Below are 20559 nucleotides of genomic sequence, written 5' to 3' on the forward strand. Positions count from 1 at the left end.
AACTGTAGAAATAGTAAAAGTATACGATTTAAGTGCTTTATTCAACAATGTAATAAAGATTTGACAGTTATTATTTGACATACAGTAGTCACCATCAGAATAAATGTAGTATGGTCCTATGCAAGTACTACAATTAATCCATCAGTACAAAAAATATTGTCAAATCACAGCCAACATCACTACCAACCTGTGTCTGAGGTAGGGATACAAAGAAGGCTGGTGAGTTAAGAAAATAAGGCTAGTTTTTAGTCTGTTACTAAATATTTATTTTTCATCCAAAAATAATAAATAAACTGGACTTTCTATAAGTGACATTTAAAATGTGTCATAGTAAACATAATAAACTTGATCCTCATTATTTTTTGTCATAGCTTCCAGTTCAAATAAATGCTGAAAAGTTCTCATTTAAAATAACTGAAGTGAAATACAGTACAAGGCAATGGTGAAGTGGGTAAAACACGTCAAAAGGTAAAACCAGATGTTTTGACAAAGCATATTCATATTGGAAAATGTAAAGAAAAAAATAAAAGTGAAAGGTCAGTGGTGTTTCCATTTCACAAATGAAGGGACAGGAAATAGTTGATGGATCATGAAAAAAAAAGTTCCAGTTGCACTTTTAGAACTTCCATTCTGTCAAATGTACAGTAACACTATATATATATATATTTTAAATTGGCAATGACAACGGCAATGACATGACAAGAGATTAGTTTTGGATTGTGGAGTTCACTTAATTCTCTGTCCTCCAAGAGCATCCTGAATAAATTGTAAAGTACGTTTATAGAGAAACGAGTCCTTTTTTTCTGGCTTGCAGATGTTGAGGTGATCAACGTCTACCTGGATGAGCTCCCCAATACCCAGATCTAAATGAGAAAAGGGAGAAATTTAGTTTTCTGATATCTGATATAAGAATGACGATAAGAAAGAACCGCTGCTACTTGTTGTTCAATTACTCTGACCTACCTGCCGACTGGGGTGGAACTACCAATATTTTGAGCATTGGCCCAATGGAACTTGGCAGTGTTTCTGCAAAGCTAAGGACCTTGAACTCTCGATCCTTTGCAATGCTGAGAAAATTTTCATGCAAGTCCCGTAAAGCTGGAGAGTCTGAGTAGAAACAGATGAACAGAAAAAATATATGTAAATGAGACATACTGTGGGATCTTAATCTTATCAGGAGGAATTAAAGGTGCAGTAAGTCATTTCTGAGAAACGCTGTTGAAAGTTGATCGGAATGAGCGCCACAACACACTTGTAGCCAATCAGCAGTAGGGGGCATTTACACTCGTGATGGGGGAGGAGAAAGAGTGAGCAAGAGGGAGAATTAAAGAAAGACTAGAAAGAGAAATGGCTGAGAGACATTACAAAAGAGAAAAGTTCAGAGGAATATCACTGAAAAAAAGGCAAGAGCTTTAGGAGCCGCTTTAATATTAGAAAAGCTTTCCACCGCTAGAGAGACCGAAGCGCGAAGGCCTGAAAACGGACACAGTTACTATGTGAGTAACATTGGTTTTGCTGTTTTAAAGGTGCCCTAGAACTTTTTTTTTTAAAAGATGTAATATAAGTCTTAGGTGTCCCCTGAATGTGTCTGTGAAGTTTCACCTCAAAATACCCCATAGATTTTTTTAAATACATTTTTTTAACTGCCTATTTTGGGGCATAATTAGAAATGAGCCGATTCAGGGTGTGTGGCCCTTTAAATCTCGTGCTCCACGCCCCAAGAGCTCGCGCTTGCCTTAAACAACATAAAAAAAAGTTCAAACAGCTAATATAACCCTCAAAAGGGATCTTTACAAAGTGTTCGTCATGCAGCATGTCTAATCGTGTAAGTACAGTGTTTATTTTGATGTTTACATTGATTCTGAATGAGTTTGATAGTGCTCTGTGGCTAACGGCTAATGCTACACTGTTGGAGAGATTTATAAAGAATGAAGTTGTGTTTATGCATTATACAGACTGCAAGTGTTTAAAAATGAAAATAGCGACGGCTCTTGTCTCCGTGAATACAGTAAGAAACAATGGGAACTTTAACCACATTTAACAGTACATTAGCAACATGCTAACGAAACATTTAGAAAGACAATTTACAAATATCACTAAAAATATAATGATATCATGAATCATGTCAGTTATTATCGCTCCATCTGCCATTTTTTGCTATTGTCCTTGCTTGCTTACCTAGTCTGTTGATTCAGCTGTGCACATCCAGACGTTAATACTGGCTGCCCTTGTCTAATGCCTCAATCATGGGCTGGCATATGCAAATATTGGGGGCGTACACCCCGACTGTTACGTAACAGTCGGTGTTATGTTGAGATTCGCCTGTTCTTCGGAGGTCTTTTAAACAAATGAGATTTATATAAGAAGGAGGAAACAATGGAGTTTGAGACTCACTGTATGTCTTTTCCATGTACTGAACTCTTGTTATTTAACTATGCCGAGGTAAATTCAGTTTTTGAATCTAGGGCACCTTTAAGAACCAAGATATACTGTTGTTGTAATATTGGCTTTGTTCACTTTTTGTTTTTCCTTGTCATTTGTTCATCATATTTGCTTTATTTTTTGCAAAGCATTATTTTTCACCACTCTTGCACTGCATGTTTGTGCATTTTGGGGGCGGAGCAATGAAGAGAGGGGTGTGTTTGTTTGGGTTGATTTCAACAGCATTTCTCAGAAATTGCTTAATGATCTTTACTATTCTATTAAAATTCAGAGAACAAAAAGAAATATCACATCATACCTCTACATAGTTCTTTCACTTCAATGGAAGGAAACAGGAGGTATCGGACATTTACGGAATACTCAGCCATGAATGTGCCGTGATGAGGAACACTGTAGAACAGAATTCCCTTCGTGTTCTTGATCAGTGCACTGAGATCAGGATCTTTTGAGGCATCTAAGAGGATCTTTTTCACAAGTAAACCTATGAATCAAATTATGATTCAGAGTTACTATAACAGACCCCACATTACAAATGGCATTCTTTAAATCTACAAACAGGTCTGCACAAGTAACCAAAATACTGAAATCATAATATATTAAACCTCAAAAATGAATATGACAAAAAAAAAAAAAATATTATAAAATAAGTCCCTGTTGAAAATGTAATTTTAGTCATATATATCTATATATATATAAATAAGCAGTGGCAATATTAAATGTTATATATATATTATTGTATAGCTGTTCAATCAGCAATTGCAATATGATTTTTTGTAAAAAGCTATTCTATTGCAAGTAAATGTAACAGGAAGATTTGGAAGTTACTCGCATAGTTAGGTGCTGGTTATTCTAAGACCCACCATGGACTAACCTCCCATACTGTGGGCTACCCAGATCACAGGCCTGTCCCCTACACCTGCATCCTTCAACTTCCTCAGCAGTTCCTGACTCCTGTAGGCCAAGGACTTTCTGTATAGCACAAAAAGTGAAAAAACAAAAAACACTGACATCATGTATGCTACACTGAGTTAATCAGATAATTTAGTGACGTAGATCATTGAAAATGAACACCATGACTGTTTACCTTTGGTTTTCAGCAGGACACTTAGCCTTCCAGTCACTTAAATGGGTATCATACTCGACAGACAGGATTCTGAGGTTTGGACAGTCTGCAGCCAACCATGACTGTGGAAAATACAAAATAAGATTTGAATTCCTGACTTTTAAAATACCTCCGAAGACCTGTAATGCCATACCACAAATTGTATTTGGGTAACTTTGATTTTACCCATATGCTTCTTCAAAAAAAATATCTGACCTTGGGCCAGCATTCAGTGTAGTCCTCTCGGACCCCTTCCACCTTGTCATCATCTGTCACGTCAAGGTCCTTTTGACGCCATGTTTTAAAAGCTGCTCCCAAGAGGCCGTGCACGAAGAGAACATCAGCTTTGATTGGCTGGCTGAATATATAGGATGGAAAACATGAATAATACTTACAAAACTGAAGACATTAGTGTATGGGGACAATAAGAGTCTTTTTATAGAAATTCAAACTCTTATTCAACAAGAAAATGACAGTAAGATTTCTATTTTACATAAATGCTGTTCTTTTGAACTTTCCATCAAAGAATCCTGAAAAAAAGTATCATGCTTTCCACAAAAATAATAAGCAGCACAACTGTTTTCAACATTGATAATAATAAGAAATTTCTTGAGCACCAAATCATCATATAAGAATGATTTCTGAAGGATTAAATGACACTGAAGATTGGATTAATTGCTGATGAATATTCAGCTTTTCCATCACATGAATAAATTACATTTTAAAATATATTGAAAAATAGAAAACAGTTATTTTAAAATTGTAATAATTATTGTATTATTGATCAAATAAATGCTACCTTGGAGAGAATAAGGGGCAATCCAAATAAGCTAGCATGCTTACTTTGTGCGGCATTGTGGGTGCAAAATGTAAACACCATCCTGGTACTTCTCCCTAACTGCATCTCTGTCCAAATTGGCTAAAGCACGGGCAGCATAAGATGCCTGCATGATGTGTGGTGACTGGATCATCTTAGCTAGGACAGACACCCAACCTTAAGGACAACCACAAAAGAAAATGAAAGAAGTTCTCTATTTAACATAAAATCAAATTAATAAATCAGTAATACTAAAGTACAAGGCTAACCTGACTGCACTATAGCTGTGTGCGCACTCTCATTCAGGGCGAGATTTCCAATAATTCGCACAATGTTGCGTTGAATTTTTGGAGAGTCTCTACGAAGCTGGTAGACTCTTTGTAAGAGCTGCAGTCCTCCATTAGCAACAATGTGGTCACAATGACTCCAGACCTGTGAACAAAGAACAACCCAAATGGAAATGCTTTGAATTTATATGTTTATTAAAGGTGCCCAAGAATGCTTTTTCACAAGATGTAATATAAGTCTAAGGTGTCCCCTGAATGTGTCTGTGAAGTTTCAGCTCAAAATACCCCATAGATTTTTTTAAATTAATTTTTTTAACTGCCTATTTTGGGGCATCATTAACTATGCACTGATTTTTTCAGCGCGCCGCCCCTTTAATTCGCGTGCTCCCTGCCACACGAGCTCTCGATTATATTACAGCACATTTACAAAGTTCACACAGCTAATATAACCCTCAAATGGATCTTTACAAGATGTTCGTCATGCATGCTGTATGCATGCTTCGAATTATGTGAGTAAAGTATTTATTTTGATGTTTATATTTGATTCTCTATGAGTTTGAGGCTGTGCTCCGTGGCTAACGGCTAATGCTACACTGTTGGAGAGATTTATAAAGAATGAAGTTGTGTTTATGAATTATACAGACTGCAAGTGTTTAAAAATGAAAATAGCGACGGCTCTTGTCTCCGTGAATACAGTAAGAAACGATGGTAACTTTAACCACATTTAACAGTACATTAGCAACATGCTAACGAAACATTTAGATAGACAATTTACAAATATCACTAAAAATATCATGATATCATGGATCATGTCAGTTATTATCGCTCCATCTGCCATTTTCGCTGTTGTTCTTGCTTACCTAGTCTGATGATTCACCTGTGCAGATCCAGACGTTACTGGCTGCCCTTGTCTAATGCCTTTCATAATGTTGGGAACATGGGCTGGCATATGCAAATATTGGGGCGTACACCCCGACTGTTACGTAACAGTCGGTGTTATGTTGAGATCCGCGTGTTTTCCGGAAGTCTTTTAAACAAATGAGATTTACATAAGAAAGAGAAAGCAATGGAGTTTGAAACTCAATGTATGCCTTTTCCATGTACTGAACTCTTGTTATTCAACTATGCCGAGGTAAATTCAAATTTTGAATCTAGGGCACCTTTAAAACCAACAATGATTTGCTAAAGTCAAATTAAACTGAAGGTACACACCAAGAATATCTACAAAACATCACTCATTATACACAAGCATCCTGTTTTCTTTGATCATCGGCAACTTCCTTGTTGCAAAATACATGTCATTTTGCAGAGCTTGTAAATTTTCACCTTTGAGTGCTGCACCAGGGCCTGCAGGCAGAACGTCTCCACCTTCTCAGAGGGGGTAGAAGTGAGACTTTGGGCGTAGGGCAACCCATTTCCTCCAAAACACCACAGCCCTCCCTATAACCACAGACCAAAATGCACAGCTAACGGATTGTCACTTATATCTGGATATAAATTCAATCAAATAGAGTGCAACAGTGCTCGCCCACTTTTTCAGCAGCCTTGGTTCTGGAAGTGTTGTTCCGATTCATATTCCCAATGTGGATTTAAAAAAAAAGCTTTGTTAAAGAATTTTAATCAATGAACCAAACCTACCAGCTACAAAGTGAATCACAACATTACAAACTTTGATTTGAAGCAAAAAAGTATTTGAAAATTGAACAAACAGACTAAGGTACAAGATGGTGTACGCAACGGCTTCAGTGAGGGAAAGAACTACAATCCCATGAAGCATTGCGAGTGACTTGATTGAAATAAAAACGATGTATATAGAAACAATATATTTTAGGGTTATTGCAAAATATACACATACATACAAAAATTTAAGTAGTTTTTGAGATAGGGCTGGGTATTGTCCTATGCAGTTGACGCAGTGCAGAGCTTCCATGTTGTATGTCAGAACGCCGACTCAGTATCGGCCGGCTCCTGCGTCAGCATCACGTGTCGGCCAATACTGAGCCGGTGTTTGCAAGTAAACATGTTCACTACATGTTCACAGGAGACTGCACTTGTGCACTTTTGTGTGTATTCTCGTAACTTTAAAACATTAAGGCTGAACCACTGTAGTCACGTTGACTATTTTAACAATGTCTTTACTACTTCTCTGGACCTTGAATGTGGTAATTATGTTGCTTTCTAAGGGAGATATAAAACCTCTCGGATTTCATCAAAAATATCTTCATTTGTGTTTTGAAGATGAACAAAGGTCGTGTAGGGTTTAGAATGACATGAGGGTGAGTACTTGACAGAAATTTCATTTTTGGGTGAACTAACCCTTTAAGACATAAGTGGCAATAATGCGGGCTGATGGCTTCAACAGAAGCATATTACAGTAACAATGATTTACAACCTCGTAGCTCACAGTTGGTCTGTTTTTAAAAGTTTATAAGCTAAAATCAGTTCCCCTATACAGAAAACACGTGGGATTTTTACTTGCGGTAGCTGGATGTTGCACTCTATAGCTTGAGTGTGTTTATGTCTCACCCGTTGAGAGGCTAGCGATTGGCTGCTCTCTCTAAGTGCCAGGGAAGTGAAGTATTGCACACACTGATCCACCTCCGACTGGGGCAGAGATGCCAGTAACTGCCTAAGTCCATCTTCTATTGATATATCCTATGCATGAACAAAACATTAGCACTAGTAGCTGACATCGCACAGCAGTTCAATTTGGCTAATGTCTGAATGATAGATACCCACATCATCAGTGTGTGGCAGTAAAGGAGGAGGGAGAAAGAAGCGCAGGTCCACGTTAGGTATGCGGGCGAGAGCCACAGATGTGCGCTGATCTACCACCTGTGCTGCAGTCTGGTATTGATAATCTGAGACGGACAAGACAAAAGACCAATCAGAGCTTACAGAGGTATAGTGATGAGGGTCCACCCAGTAAAAATAGGTTTTGCTCAGCAAGAACAGCATAAAATTTCATTTATGTCAATAAATCTGGACATTTTCTAAGAATGAAGTGTGCTGCCATCTCTCACCCTGCCAGTGGTGATTCTGGGCCAGTTCCTGCACAGCTTGCTCTCTCACGGCCCGGTCGGCAGAGCAGGTTCTCTTCAGCAGCACCCATAGAGCACATTCATGAGGATCTGCGTCTAGATGACTGAGACGCTCTGATTTAAAAAAAATAAAAAAAAATCAACACATGCTCATGACTGACAAGTTTATGATTTGAAAAGTTGATATGAAGAGTTTTAGCAAAAGTCAAATGGAAACAGATGCTTTCAGTTAAACATGGAGAGTACAGTACTTCTGATCATTTTTTAATAGTCTCTATCATTATCAGTCTACTACTATTGGCACACTTTGCTAAACTGTTTTGTGCTAAACATACACTACCATTCAAAAGTTTGGGGTTGGTAAGACGTTTTTGAAAGAAGGCTCTTATGTTCACCAAGGCTGCATTTATTTGATACCAATCTTATGTATTTTTTTTTTTTTTTTTACTACTTAATATTACTGTTTTTTATTTTAATATATTTTAAACGCAATTTATTCCTGTGGTGGCGAATCTGAATTTGCAGCATTGTTACTCCAGTCTTCAGTGTCACATGATGAAACATTTCTTATTATCAACAGTAGTATTATCAAGCAGTTGTGCTGCTTAATGTTTTTGTGGAAATCGTGATATTATATTCACATTTCTTTGATTGATATAAAGTAAGAACAGCATTTGAACTGAAAATCTTTTGTAAAGTAAATGTCTTTACTGTCATTTTTGATCAATTTAATGCATACTTGCTGAATAAAGGTATTCATTTCTTAATAAAAAAAAACAAAACAAATCTTACTGACCCCAAACTTTTGAACAGAAGTGTATATTATAAACTACTCTTCAGTCCCAAACCTGATGCCAAGTATGCTGTGATTAAGAAAAAAAAGTTAAAGCAGAGTGTATTAGATTCCACATTATGTAGAAGAACAGAACAGACAGTAGATACCTGTCCCATTTAAAACAGAACAACATTGCATGTCACTTCCTCTTTGTGTAGCTACAGGTGACATCTAGGACAAAAAAAAACTCAACAAAAAGCAGATGCTTCCTGAGATGCAATAAACCACATTCTCCCAAGGTGGTTTTTCTAAGCCTGTCCTCTAGTATAACCATGCAGTTTGTTTCAGACAGTGCCTACTGTCAACAAATATGTATTTGTAATATTTTAAGAGCAATAACAGACACCATGACTTGTCATTGCCTTAAAAAGAGATGAAACTACTCACCGTCCAGTGGGCGACGCAGAACTCTTGATGTAATTTCAAGAAACTTTCTAGCTGCCTTATGAAGCTCCTTCCTGGTCTTGATAGTGAGGCCTGAAAAAGAAATATTGTCTCTGTTGAGGGCAATCAATAAATTCCTTCAGGTAAATCAATTGTGATACATGATTGGGCTGATTTAATGTCTAATTGTATAAAATATCAAACAATACAGCTATAATATACTATCAAAAAAATTAAATCTAATCAAAGACATAACTATGATACCCCTGCAAAAACTTAATTTGCTCTGATGTCTGGCCAAATAAAAATACACATACATACAAAAATACTGTACTGTTCTGTTGTGTTTGTGGGTAGGATTATATTGTTGACTACTATTTTGAAAAAGAAGTGTGAACTGTTAAACTGTTGTGTGTGTTGAACTGACATAATGTGTGTGAGAACAAAAGTGGAAAGTAAAAAAGATGGATGAAGTTCACTATCCCTGTCTTGTGTGCTTTATTGTTTTAGAACTCCTGACAGATACCACAAATTCTTTCAATGTTTGTCCAAAACATCAGATTTTTATCACTAGCAAGTACTTTCTTCTGAAAATTGTGACCACTGTGACACTTCTCGCATTACTATCCTTTTAGGTTGAATAATTTCTTGTAGTGGAGTAGTATTCCTCATTTACAAATGCAAATGAATCTTTCAGCTCACTGATATTTACATACTGTCTCAAGCACAAAAACAAACAAGCATGAAAACTGTCAGAATGTACCAGAAGCAAGACTCTCCTGTTCCCTATTAGTGGCGTGAGTCAGGTAGATGTAGGACTTGTGCTTCTCCTGTAGTATTGCACTGGTGTCGATAGTGACGGCCTTGTTGAGAGTAACCACCTCATATGTGATGAAAACACAGCCTCTGTTTAAAAGCAAACTTGATAAAGTCACAATGTGTTTCAGAGAAGCATAACAAATCTGGCTCAGAAGATATATTCTGTGTGATATTGTATGTGGGTCAATGACGTGACGGATAATTTTTTTGTCAAAAGGCCTTAATAATTATAAAAAACAATGATATGACATCTAAAGTATGTAAGGTAGTACAACTAGATCTATTTTATTGAATCCAAAAGGATTATATATTATTTCTATTTTGCTACATATAAAGGTATTTTAAAGATTTTGAAGTGTCAAAAGGTCATTCGGTTTAACGGTCCAAAGGCCAATACAGCCGTGATTAAAATATCTTAAAATGTAATAAATGTATATATTTTTTTTTATTCTGGCATAATTTTATAACATCATGTATCAACATAGCGCAAAATAGTATTAAAATTATGTGTAGAAGTCGTCCCTTTGTTAGAGAAAGAATGTCCAGAAAAATTAATTGATGTCATTCAGAGTAATCGATATAAAGGGAACATTTTGGATCAAGTCATGCGGTCATTATCTTGTGACAGGATGTGACATCATTCAGACACCTGCAAAGGACCACATGGTCATGAAGCAAATTAACTAACTCTCTTTTAACTATTTTAAAAAATTCATGTTTTCACTTGCTCATACGCATGTCCCCAAACATTCGGTAAAACCGCTATAATCTATCTAACAAGATATCAGCCTGTTAGCATTGTTTGGAAATATCATCATTCGGTAAAACTGAAATTTTGGTTAAACCGAATGACTTTTTTTGGTGACAAATTTTGTCCATCTTGTAAAAAATGACAAGCAGTGTTAATTGATTATAAAAACCACAATCTCATTGTTAATACTTCAAAAATTAATTATATCTCCATTAGTTTTTTTTCCTTATTCGAACCTTATTCGTCAATGACCCATGTATAATTTTGATAGCTTGCTGAATACATGCAAAAAGTAAAAAGTAAGAATCTGCAAACCAACCCCAATACTATTGCTCCGGTCACTTTTGCTATTTTTCCTAGAGACAAGAAAGAGATAAAGACCAGCATTCAGTATTATTCAGTTAAGCATTCAGAATAAATCTGTCAATTTATCATCAAAGTATTATTTGGGGTCAGTATTATTATTATTTTTTTTTTATGTTTTTGTATTAAGTGTCTTAATGAACAAGGCTATACTGAACAAAATAAGTTATATTGTGAAATATAATTGCAATTTAAAATAACTGTTTTCTATCTGAATATATTTTCAAATGTAATTTGTAATTGAATTTTCAGCATCATTACTCCAGTCTTCAGAGTCACATGATCCATCAGAAATTCTTCCAATATGCTGATTTGATGCCCAAGAAACATTTCTTATTATCAATATTGAAAACAGTTGTGCTGCTTAATGTTTTTTGTGGAAACCATGATACATTTTTTCAGGATTCCTTGATGAAAAAATGTTTTTTAAAGAACAGTGTTTATTTGAAATATAAATCTTTTGTAACATTATAAATGTCTTTACTGACACTTTTGCATCCCTGCTAAATAAAAGTATTGTTAAAAAAAATGATGCTCCCTCAACTTTTGAACAGTAGTGTAAGTTCATGAATAACTACAAAATATTTTTTTTCCTATTGTCTTATTTTGGTGTTTATCTTAAAAATTTTATGTTAATGTTAAAATTTCATTTTAATGTTTAGCTTTAAAAAAATACAAATACAGGGTTTTAAAATACATCTATGTCCTTAAGTCACAAAAAAACACATTTAAAAATATCAGGCCCCGTTTTATTTGTGGAAGTGTTTTGGAAAGCGCCAGATACAGTGCTCAGCGTAAATGAGTACACCCCCTTTGAAAAGTAACATTTTAAACAGTATCTCAATGAACACAAATACAATTTCCAAAATGTTGATAAGACTAAGTTTAATATAACATCTGTTTAACTTATAACATGAAAGTAAGGTTAATAATATAACTTAGATTACACATTTTTTTCAGTTTTACTCAAATTTAGGGTGATGCAAAAATGAGTACACCCCACAACAAAAACTACTACATCTAGTACTTTGTATGGGCTCCATGATTTTTAATGACAGCACCAAGTCTTCTAGGCATGGAATGAACAAGTTGGCTACATTTTGCAACATCGATCTTTTTCCATTCTTCAAGAATGACCTCTTTTAGAGAGGATGGAGAGTGATGCTCAACTTGTCTCTTCAGAATTCCCCATAGCTGTTCGAGGAGCCACTGAATCACTTTCACCCTGTTCTTCTTCAGAAATCCAATAGTGGCCTTAGATGTGCGTTTAGGATCATTGTCATGTTGGAAAAGTGCACGACGACCAAGGGCACGGAGTGATGGTAGCATCTTCTCTTTCAGTATAGAGCAGTACATCTGTGAATTCATGATGCCATCAATGAAATGCAGCTCCCCGACACCAGCAGCACTCGTGCAGCCCCACATAAGGACACTGCCACCACCATGTTTCACTGAAGGCACCATGCATTTTTCTTTGTATTCCTCACCTTTGCAACACCATACAGTTTTGAAGTCATCAGTTCCAAAAACATTTATCTTGGTCTCATCACTCCAGAGTATAGAGTCCCAGTAGTCTTCATCTTTGTCAGCATGGGCCCTGGCAAACTCTAGATGGGTTTTTTTGTGCCTGGGCTTTAGGAGAGGCTTCTTTCATGGACAGCACCCATGCATGCCATTCCTCTGCAGCGTACGCCGTATTGTGTCACAGGAAATATTCACCCCAGTTTGGCTTTCTACTTCTTTAGATAACTGCAGTGAACTTACATGCCAATTTTCTTCAACCCTTCTCGTCAACAGACACTCCTGTTGAGGTGTCAACTTCTGTTGACGACATGGATGTCTCTGTGAGATGGCTGCAGTTCCATCTTTTTAAAATTTTTGTACCGCTTTTGCTACAGTATTCTGACTGATAAGTAAAGCTTTGCTGATCTTCTTGTAGCCTTCACCTTTCTGGTGTAAAGAAATAATTTTCTTTCTCAGGTCTTGTGATATTTCTCTTCCATGTGGTGCCATTGCTGACAGCATGAAATGAGAATGGGTTTTAACACCCTTTTATAGTCAACTGTCTGCTGGACACCTGTGCAATGAATAATTAGACTCACCTGTGGTTGAATTCTTGTTAAATTAGACATTTGTAGTCTAAAATTTAGCTTTGCTCCAGAGACTTTCAGTGAGGTGTACTCATTTTAGCATCACCCTAATTTTAGTAAAAATGAAATTTTTTTCTCCAAGTTATATTCTTAACCTTACTTTCATGTTATAAGTTAAACAGATGTTATATAAAACTTAGTCTTGTCAACATTTAGGAAATAGTTTTTGTGTTCATTGAGATATTGCTTAAAATTTTACTTTTCAAAGGGGTGTACTCATTTACGCTGAGCACTGTACATTAAGGCTGAGCCTCAAATACAAGAGAGCTGCATTCCTAAACAGCCATTTTTGCCACCATATATGTTGTAGGTTCAATCTCTTACTAAGATCTCTCCATGGCAGTGCTCTCTTCACAGCAGGTCCGGTGGTGCTCAGCCTCCGGACGCGGATCATTCGCAGGGCGGACACAGACATTGGCTTCCCTCGCAGATATCCGACGATTGCACACATCAATCTTGGCCAGAGGGCCGGTGAGACATATATGCCAGCTGTATATGATTGATGGCGATCTAAATCAATCTTCTCACGTCGATTATAACCTAAATGCTAAAAGTTAAAGAAGAGGTGGTGGAGTCATCACATGCCAGAAGAATAACTGTCAGTTGTTTTCATTCTCTCTACTCAGTTTTTGAAACATTAAACACACGTCTTTAGTTATAGAGACTACTGATATCAGGCTAACTGCTTACTAAATATCTTAACTGGATGATAATTCATCATTTGATGAGGTTTAATAATAACCGGTCGGTTTGTACATGAAAAAGCCGAGTTAGTTGGGTAGCATTCTAACGGAATTAATTGCGTACGTCCAAGATTGACATTTAACTAATGAAACTGTAATTTAAATGTGCAATTTACCTATTAAACTGAAGTTCCTTCCAATAAACAAGGCATAAAAATCACGTTTGACAGCAAATGTAAACAGGAACTGTTTTCAGTCTGCAGCGTAGAGCGTCATTACCGTAAGTACCGCGAATGTCAGAGTCACGCGTCGATAATGTCGTACCGTAATGCTCACTTCTATTGTTCAGTGTATTCACGCCTAGAGCTGTAGCTCCCTGAAAAACTTTGATGTGGGCCCCCACTGCCCTCCACTCATCATATACGGTGGAAGATATGGGCATGGAGGCCCACATTTGGTGACATGTAATATTTTCAGAAATATAGGGTTAATAACATCATATTTTTATTTTATTTTATTTATTTTTTTTTAAGTTGGAAGGCCCATATAGCTTCATGGAAAGCTGTTGACAGAAAAAAAACATGTATTGTTAACCTAAAACTGAATTCTGAATATAGCTAACTAAATGATTAATGACTAAATGATTGAATATAAATTTTCATTTAAGAGTATTAAGAACTGATTTTCTAAAACAGGCCACAAAGTCTAAAGTGTATAGACCAGACCACAAAGGTTTTTTTTATTTTTTTTTTTATCTTGATTTATAGTTAGCATACATTTAAACCTGTTGAGACAATTCCTTCCTCTTGTCAGGGATATCCACTCAGACTCACCCATGGTCACTTCAAGGATGCCAGGTCACTTCCAGGATGTGTGTGCTCTAAACTCTCTTGAAAACACCTTACATTGTGTTGTTTTGTCCTTGTTCTGTTCATTCCATAGTAACGGTTTTAATGGAAAGATCATGGACATGTTTAACGCTCTAAAACGGACACATTCACAGGATAGTTCACCCAAAAATTTAAATTCTGTCTTTATGTATGTTGTTTCAAACCTGTAAAACTTACTTTCTTCTGTGGAACAAAATATATATATATATTTTTAAAGGAACACTCCACTTTTTTTGAAAATAGGCTCATTTTCCAACTCCCCTAGAGTTAAACAGTTGAGTTCTACCGTTTTGGAATCCGTTCAGCCGATCTCCGGGTCTGGTGGTACCACTTTTACACTTTTAGCATAGCTTAGCATAGTTCATTGAATCTGATTAGACCGTTAGCATCTCGCTCAAAAATGACCAAAGAGTTTTGATATTTTTCCTATTTAAAACTTGACTCTTCTGTAGTTACATCGTGTACTAAGACCGACTGCATATACGGAATATCATTGCGCCTGCTGCACCCATGGTACGGCAGCAAAGTTCCTTGATTATTACGCTGGAATGGAGAATAGTTCCTAGCCATATCGGCCTAGAAAATCGCAACTTTTCATTTTCAGTTGGTCTTAGTACACGATGTAAGAAGAGTCAAGTTTTAAATAGGAAAAATATCAAAACTCTTTGGTCATTTTTGAGCGAGATGCTAACGGTCTAATCAGATTCAATGAACTATGCTAAGCTATGCTAAAAGTGGTACCGCCAGACCCGGAGATCGGCTGAATGGAATTGAAAACAGTAAAAACTCAACTGTTTAACTCTAGGGGAGTTAGAAAATGAGTCTATTTTTTTTTAAAAGTGGAGTGTTCCTTTAAGAACACCGGGGTTAAAAAAACACTGGACCCTATAGACTCCATTGCATGGAGAGGGTTAAACATTTTTCAAAATATCTTCTTTTGTGTTCTACAGAAGAAAGAAAGCGATGGTGACATGAGGGTGAATAAATGATGACAGAATTTTCATTTTTGGCTGAACTATCCATTAGTTCAGAAAAGTGTGTTTTCTATGTAAACGAAGACATTTGTTTCAGTTACAACATGCAGATGTTTTAGACAAAAAGCTATTGCAAAATGCACTGTGTCGTTTATTTTTATGAGTACTGTTGCGTTGAGAAATACTTACAATGATTCCAAAAGACTAGAGTTCCCAGAAAACAAACCAATAAATACACAATTTAATGAGTTTGGTGCAAAACTATTTTAAATTACTGTTTGCAATAACTGTCTGGTCTCAGAGGTTTGTCCTCATGCTTATTGCGACGTTCAATATCTCTTGCTTTCTCTCCCTCTCAATATATTCCCTCCCACAAATATATAGGCCTTACAGTATTTTGATTTTATTGAATCAACCTGTAGAAACTAAAAACTCATCTCACGCTTTCTTTCAAACACTCTCTGATAACTCTGATTGACTTTGCACACTTATGAACAAACAGAAATATGCACTTATACACAAATTAACACATACAAGTTTTAAAAAACTGGCCATTTCAGTTTAAGTAGTAGGATATCCATATTGCTTTCCATTGTCCAATTTTCCAGTCCAAGTCTATTAATACATGTATCCTTCTCCATAACTGTAGCATGTCCCCTTCCTTCAAGTGGTCGTCTCCTGATAGGCTCGTATGATGCTCTCGTAGGCAGGTGGTGGAGTCTGGCCAGCATGGAAGCCCCTTAGATTGCTGTTGCCCCAGAAGGAATCCGGTCGGTTTCTGGCCCGAGGTGGAGTGACCATGGAACTGACAGTGCTGGTTGATCCAGCTGCCCCAGGGTTGGTAGTGAGAGTCGGGGTCCGTGGCAGGCTACCCTGGGCACCCTCCTCTGCCTCGCGAGCAATCTGGCTACACTGGAGAAGAGGATGAAAGGTAGAGGCCCGGAAGCTCGATTTGCGGCCTGGTGAGTCACCATAGTCTATCGGTGAAGATGAGGTTTGCCGATGGAAGGAGAAGGCAGCACTGGCCAGACTGTTATTGCTGCGTCGGTCAAAGCCACTGCTGTGCCGACTGTAGCCTGGCCGAGAGCGTGGTGAGGACGAACGGGCGGTGGAGCGGGACTGGTGGACGGGTACACGCGTGATGGTGGCTGATGCCCGTCGACGAGACATCCAGGTCAAGATCATATAGACCAGAGCTCCCAGCAGAAGACCAACAACCATAGAAAGACAGAAGGCCAAAATCACATCCCCTGGAGAAAGGAGAGAAAATGAAAGTGGTAAAAAAAAAAAAAATGTTTGTGACAGGTTGTTGTTGTCTCCCCTCTTCCCCCTCTACACTCCCACTTTTCCACAGCTTTACATGCCCATTTCTTGAGACATAACAAAGCGAGTTATGTAATCAGATTACTTTTTTCAAATAACTAGTAATGTATTACTTTTAAATTTGCAACAAAATATCTGAGTTACTTTTTTCCCATTTATTGACTGACACCTCTCCTGTCACCATGTTGAGAAAAGTCTGGAGTAAGTGCAGAGGCATTTTGTGCACTGTGTAAACGTGATGGTTATTCTAGACTAGTTCTAGACTAAATATGAGCATACATTTTCTCATTTACTTCTTCTCCTACTTCCTATTCTCTGTATTCTATAGTCTCCATTTTCCTTCAGCCTGAGGCTTATTCATATCACTTTTGGTGTGAAATGGCCTTTACATTTGCCAACAATAGAACTTTTCTGTTGTTATAAAAACAAACAAACAAACAAACAAACAGCCCAGATGAGAAAAAGTAATGCAAAAATAACGTAACGCATTACTTTCCATAAAAAGTAACTAAGTAACACAATTAGTTACATTTACAGTGAGTAACGCAATATTGTAATGCATTACTTTTAAAAGTAACTTTCCCCAACACTGCGTACATGTTTCAGTAGCCTCAAAAGTTTTATTACAGTTTTGACAGAGTCAACACTAGTTGGCAATAGTCCGAGCCAGTCTGCAGGTTTTGGGCAGTCGGAGTAGACAGACTTTACAGAAAATCATGTAGTTTATGATGGACACATACTTCTTTTTTTTTTTTTTGCTTCACATGATTCCTTCCAGTCAGAGGATATCAGACATGTTTGATATTTTAAGCCGATTTAAAAACCATATGCTGTGGTGAATATCCCTACTTCCATGAAGTACATGAAAAAACAGTATGTGAGCTGAGTAGTATAATTCACAGTACTTATAAAACAGTAGGCGAAAAGTACCCGAATGGCCGACTACTTCTGGCGAGATTCTGAAGTGCGCATTCGACGGACAATTTACTATCCCATTAGGCCACAGGAGAGGATTTCTGAATGGAAGTAAAGCCAGAGATCATATTATTATAGGGAGATAAGAGGGTCTGTATCTTTTTCCATTGGAGAAAGCATAACGACTAACTTAATCACGTGCAGCACCTCTCAGCCTATCGTGTCGCCGTTCAAAACTCCTCCCTGCGTACCGCCAATGCATACCGCCCTTACTGCCAGTTAGCATTAGCCGTTACACTTTTTTGTCTAAAGGTTGCAGGCTTGCCTTCCAGTGGCTTTGGTAAAGCAACACAACTGATGGCGTAGGTCACATGACAATGACAATATGGTGGATGTACTACCAAAGCCACTGGAAGGCAAGCCTGCAACCTTTAGCCAAAAAAGCGTAACAGCTAATGCTAACTGGCGGTACAGACGATATGCATTGGGGGTACGCAGGGAGGAGTTTTGAACGGCGACACGATAGGCTGAGAGGTGCCGCACGTGATTAAGTTAGCCGTTACGCTTTTTCCAATAAACGGAAGTGATGTCGCACACGCATTGAAGCAAAGCGCAAGAGATCACTTCCGTCATCAGAATGCGTTTTTTGACCTCACCAACCGGATGTGGAAGGCAGTTGGACATAGTGGTGTATTAGAGGTAAAAAATTATATAAATACTGTTCGGTTTCTCGCACAAACTGATCGTTTCGTGTCTTAGGACATCAATGTGTCATCACGAGCTGCAGGGTTTAATTTGGATTTGTCTGTGCATGTTTTTTTGACTCTTATAGATGGAGTTCCCATTGACATGCATTATATGACTGACAGACCGCAACGGTTTGAGTTAAAAATCATCATTTGTGTTCTACTGAAGAAACAAAGTCACCTACATCTTCGATGCGCTGGGGCTAAGCAGATAACATAAAATTTTCAGTTTTGGGTGAACTATCCCTTTAAATTGAGACAGCCTTCGGTGGCATACTGGCATTTGATGATGTGGCAACCAAGCCAAAATATGCAGCCTTACTAGGACGCAGCCTTCCGTTTGAGAAGCAAACTAAATGCAGCACCCATTATGTGATTTTGGACACAGCGGTTGAGGCGCGCGTTTCTGTGTGATTTGATGTTGTTTTCAGGATTACTTGAAAAGTCAGGTAGTGTGTGATGATGATCCTCAATCGTTTAGTGTATGATGCCATAGTGTTTTAAAATCTGTTCCGATTTTAAAAGTCATATGGTGAATTCCAGCCCTAAGGGGCCGTTTACACAGAATGCGTTTTTGAGCACCACTTCGCTGCTGTTCCATTGTTATTCTTTATAAATGCGCGGGACATATGTCAAACACTCACGTCTTTTTTTTCTTCCCACTGCCTTGCGTCCGCGTTTTTAAATGGAAAAAAATAAAAACGCGTATGAACGTTTCCTAATAATCGTGTGCTCGCGAACGTTCATTAGGATGATAGCCTACATTTACACTTCACATATATATCACATAGGCTAATCATAGTATTATTTTAAAAATGTATAAAGATGGTTCACATTAATTTTGCAAACTGCGCTAGAAGCGCCAAAATACAATTTGCATTGCGTAAGAGGAGCCTAACAGAAAGTTACTGACAGAATTTCCTTTGACCAGTCAGTAGCCTAATTGATTGAATGATGCGTTTTTCCCCACTTTTCCTTTATGGAAGTGTTGCTGAGCTCTAGTTCCCTGTAGTTCCTTTACAATTGGTCTTATTCATTTCAGATGGCTAAAGAAGTGTTGACGGAATGCTACTCTCATGACAGGATCATTAGCGCGAAACTATTATGAGATGGTCGATGAAGGTCAGGAGAGCCTAACAACTCGAAGTGGGCGGGGCCAAATTCCACAATAGAAGGCACGCCCAATGTTTTCTTATTCTTTGCAGCTAAGTGAATTAAATAGTTTGCATTTTAGTAAGCTTCCTGTTATGGCATTCCATTGTCTAGTGAAATACCAATATCATTAGCAAACAGGACTTTTATCTGGCACAGGTCTTTTGAAACCGACAACGCTTTAAGTTGAGCATTGCAGTGAATTAAGTCTTTAATTTTTAAATTAAAATCTGGTTTAAAAGCATATAATTATTCATATATTGGAGCCATATGTTCTTTTACTGTTATATTTGAATGAACCAGACCAATTAAAGCCATTTTTAACCACAGTACATAACTATTCTACATGTTATTATAAGAATATTACATCAAAAACTCTTTAGAGACTTGTGTGTGTAAACTAATGTGGATATTTATAGGCAATTTTCTCCCTGGGTGAAAAGAATCACAATCCGAAGTGAAGGATCATCTGGAAATAACATTTGGAAAGACAGAATGGAAAAGGCTGCACATTGGCGGTGTTGTTTTTTTATGGACTGTTTTTGCCAATATCTTTTACCGCTAGTTACAACTGTCTGCATTTCTGTTGAAAAATGAGTTCTCCTACAGCATTTTCTACACTCTCCAGATGTTTTAAAGAAGTACAAAGCTGAAAAAACAATGTGGCATTGTAAGTTAATTTCCATGTATGCGAAAGAGAACCCTATACAAAGTTTGTAAAGATAGTCAAATATCTTACTCAATCCGAAGGACTCCAGTATGTCCACGATGGGATGAGTGCTGTTATCCGCCATAGCTCCCTCCAGATATACAGGGGAGATGAGAGGGGACACAGTCTCTCCCCTCCAATTCTTCCTCTCACTCTTTCTTTTAACTTTTTCTTGT

General features: G+C 37.4%; 2 protein-coding genes across 3 annotated transcripts; both read right to left on the bottom strand.

The window, feature by feature from the left end:
* Nucleotides 1-22: 22 nt before the first annotated feature.
* On the bottom strand, nucleotides 23-14064 carry serac1 (serine active site containing 1). Its single transcript, XM_048206451.1, has 17 exons — nucleotides 13851-14064; nucleotides 13316-13538; nucleotides 10798-10834; nucleotides 9672-9814; nucleotides 8912-9001; nucleotides 7672-7803; nucleotides 7388-7509; nucleotides 7175-7303; nucleotides 5975-6088; nucleotides 4631-4793; nucleotides 4388-4538; nucleotides 3761-3902; nucleotides 3527-3627; nucleotides 3314-3411; nucleotides 2741-2923; nucleotides 964-1107; nucleotides 23-863 (listed from the first exon to the last, which is right to left on the bottom strand). Exons 2-17 carry the CDS (start codon nucleotides 13440-13442, stop codon nucleotides 727-729), a joined length of 2013 nt encoding a protein of 670 aa, XP_048062408.1. The 5' UTR covers nucleotides 13443-13538; nucleotides 13851-14064; the 3' UTR covers nucleotides 23-726.
* Nucleotides 14065-15666: 1602 nt separating this feature from the next.
* Nucleotides 15667-20545, bottom strand: myct1a (myc target 1a). 2 transcript variants are annotated; one of them, XM_048206460.1, is made up of 2 exons: nucleotides 20414-20545; nucleotides 15667-16788 (listed from the first exon to the last, which is right to left on the bottom strand). In XM_048206460.1, exons 1-2 carry the CDS (start codon nucleotides 20466-20468, stop codon nucleotides 16202-16204), a joined length of 642 nt encoding a protein of 213 aa, XP_048062417.1. In that variant the 5' UTR covers nucleotides 20469-20545; the 3' UTR covers nucleotides 15667-16201. The 2 variants fall into 2 exon arrangements, with proteins under 2 accessions (XP_048062417.1, XP_048062418.1); XM_048206461.1 differs by lacking the exon at nucleotides 20414-20545 and adding an exon at nucleotides 19167-19813.
* Between the last annotated feature and the right edge of the window lie 14 nt (nucleotides 20546-20559).

Source organism: Megalobrama amblycephala, linkage group LG11 (assembly GCF_018812025.1).
Source record: "Megalobrama amblycephala isolate DHTTF-2021 linkage group LG11, ASM1881202v1, whole genome shotgun sequence".
Classification (NCBI taxonomy): Eukaryota; Metazoa; Chordata; class Actinopteri; order Cypriniformes; family Xenocyprididae; genus Megalobrama; species Megalobrama amblycephala.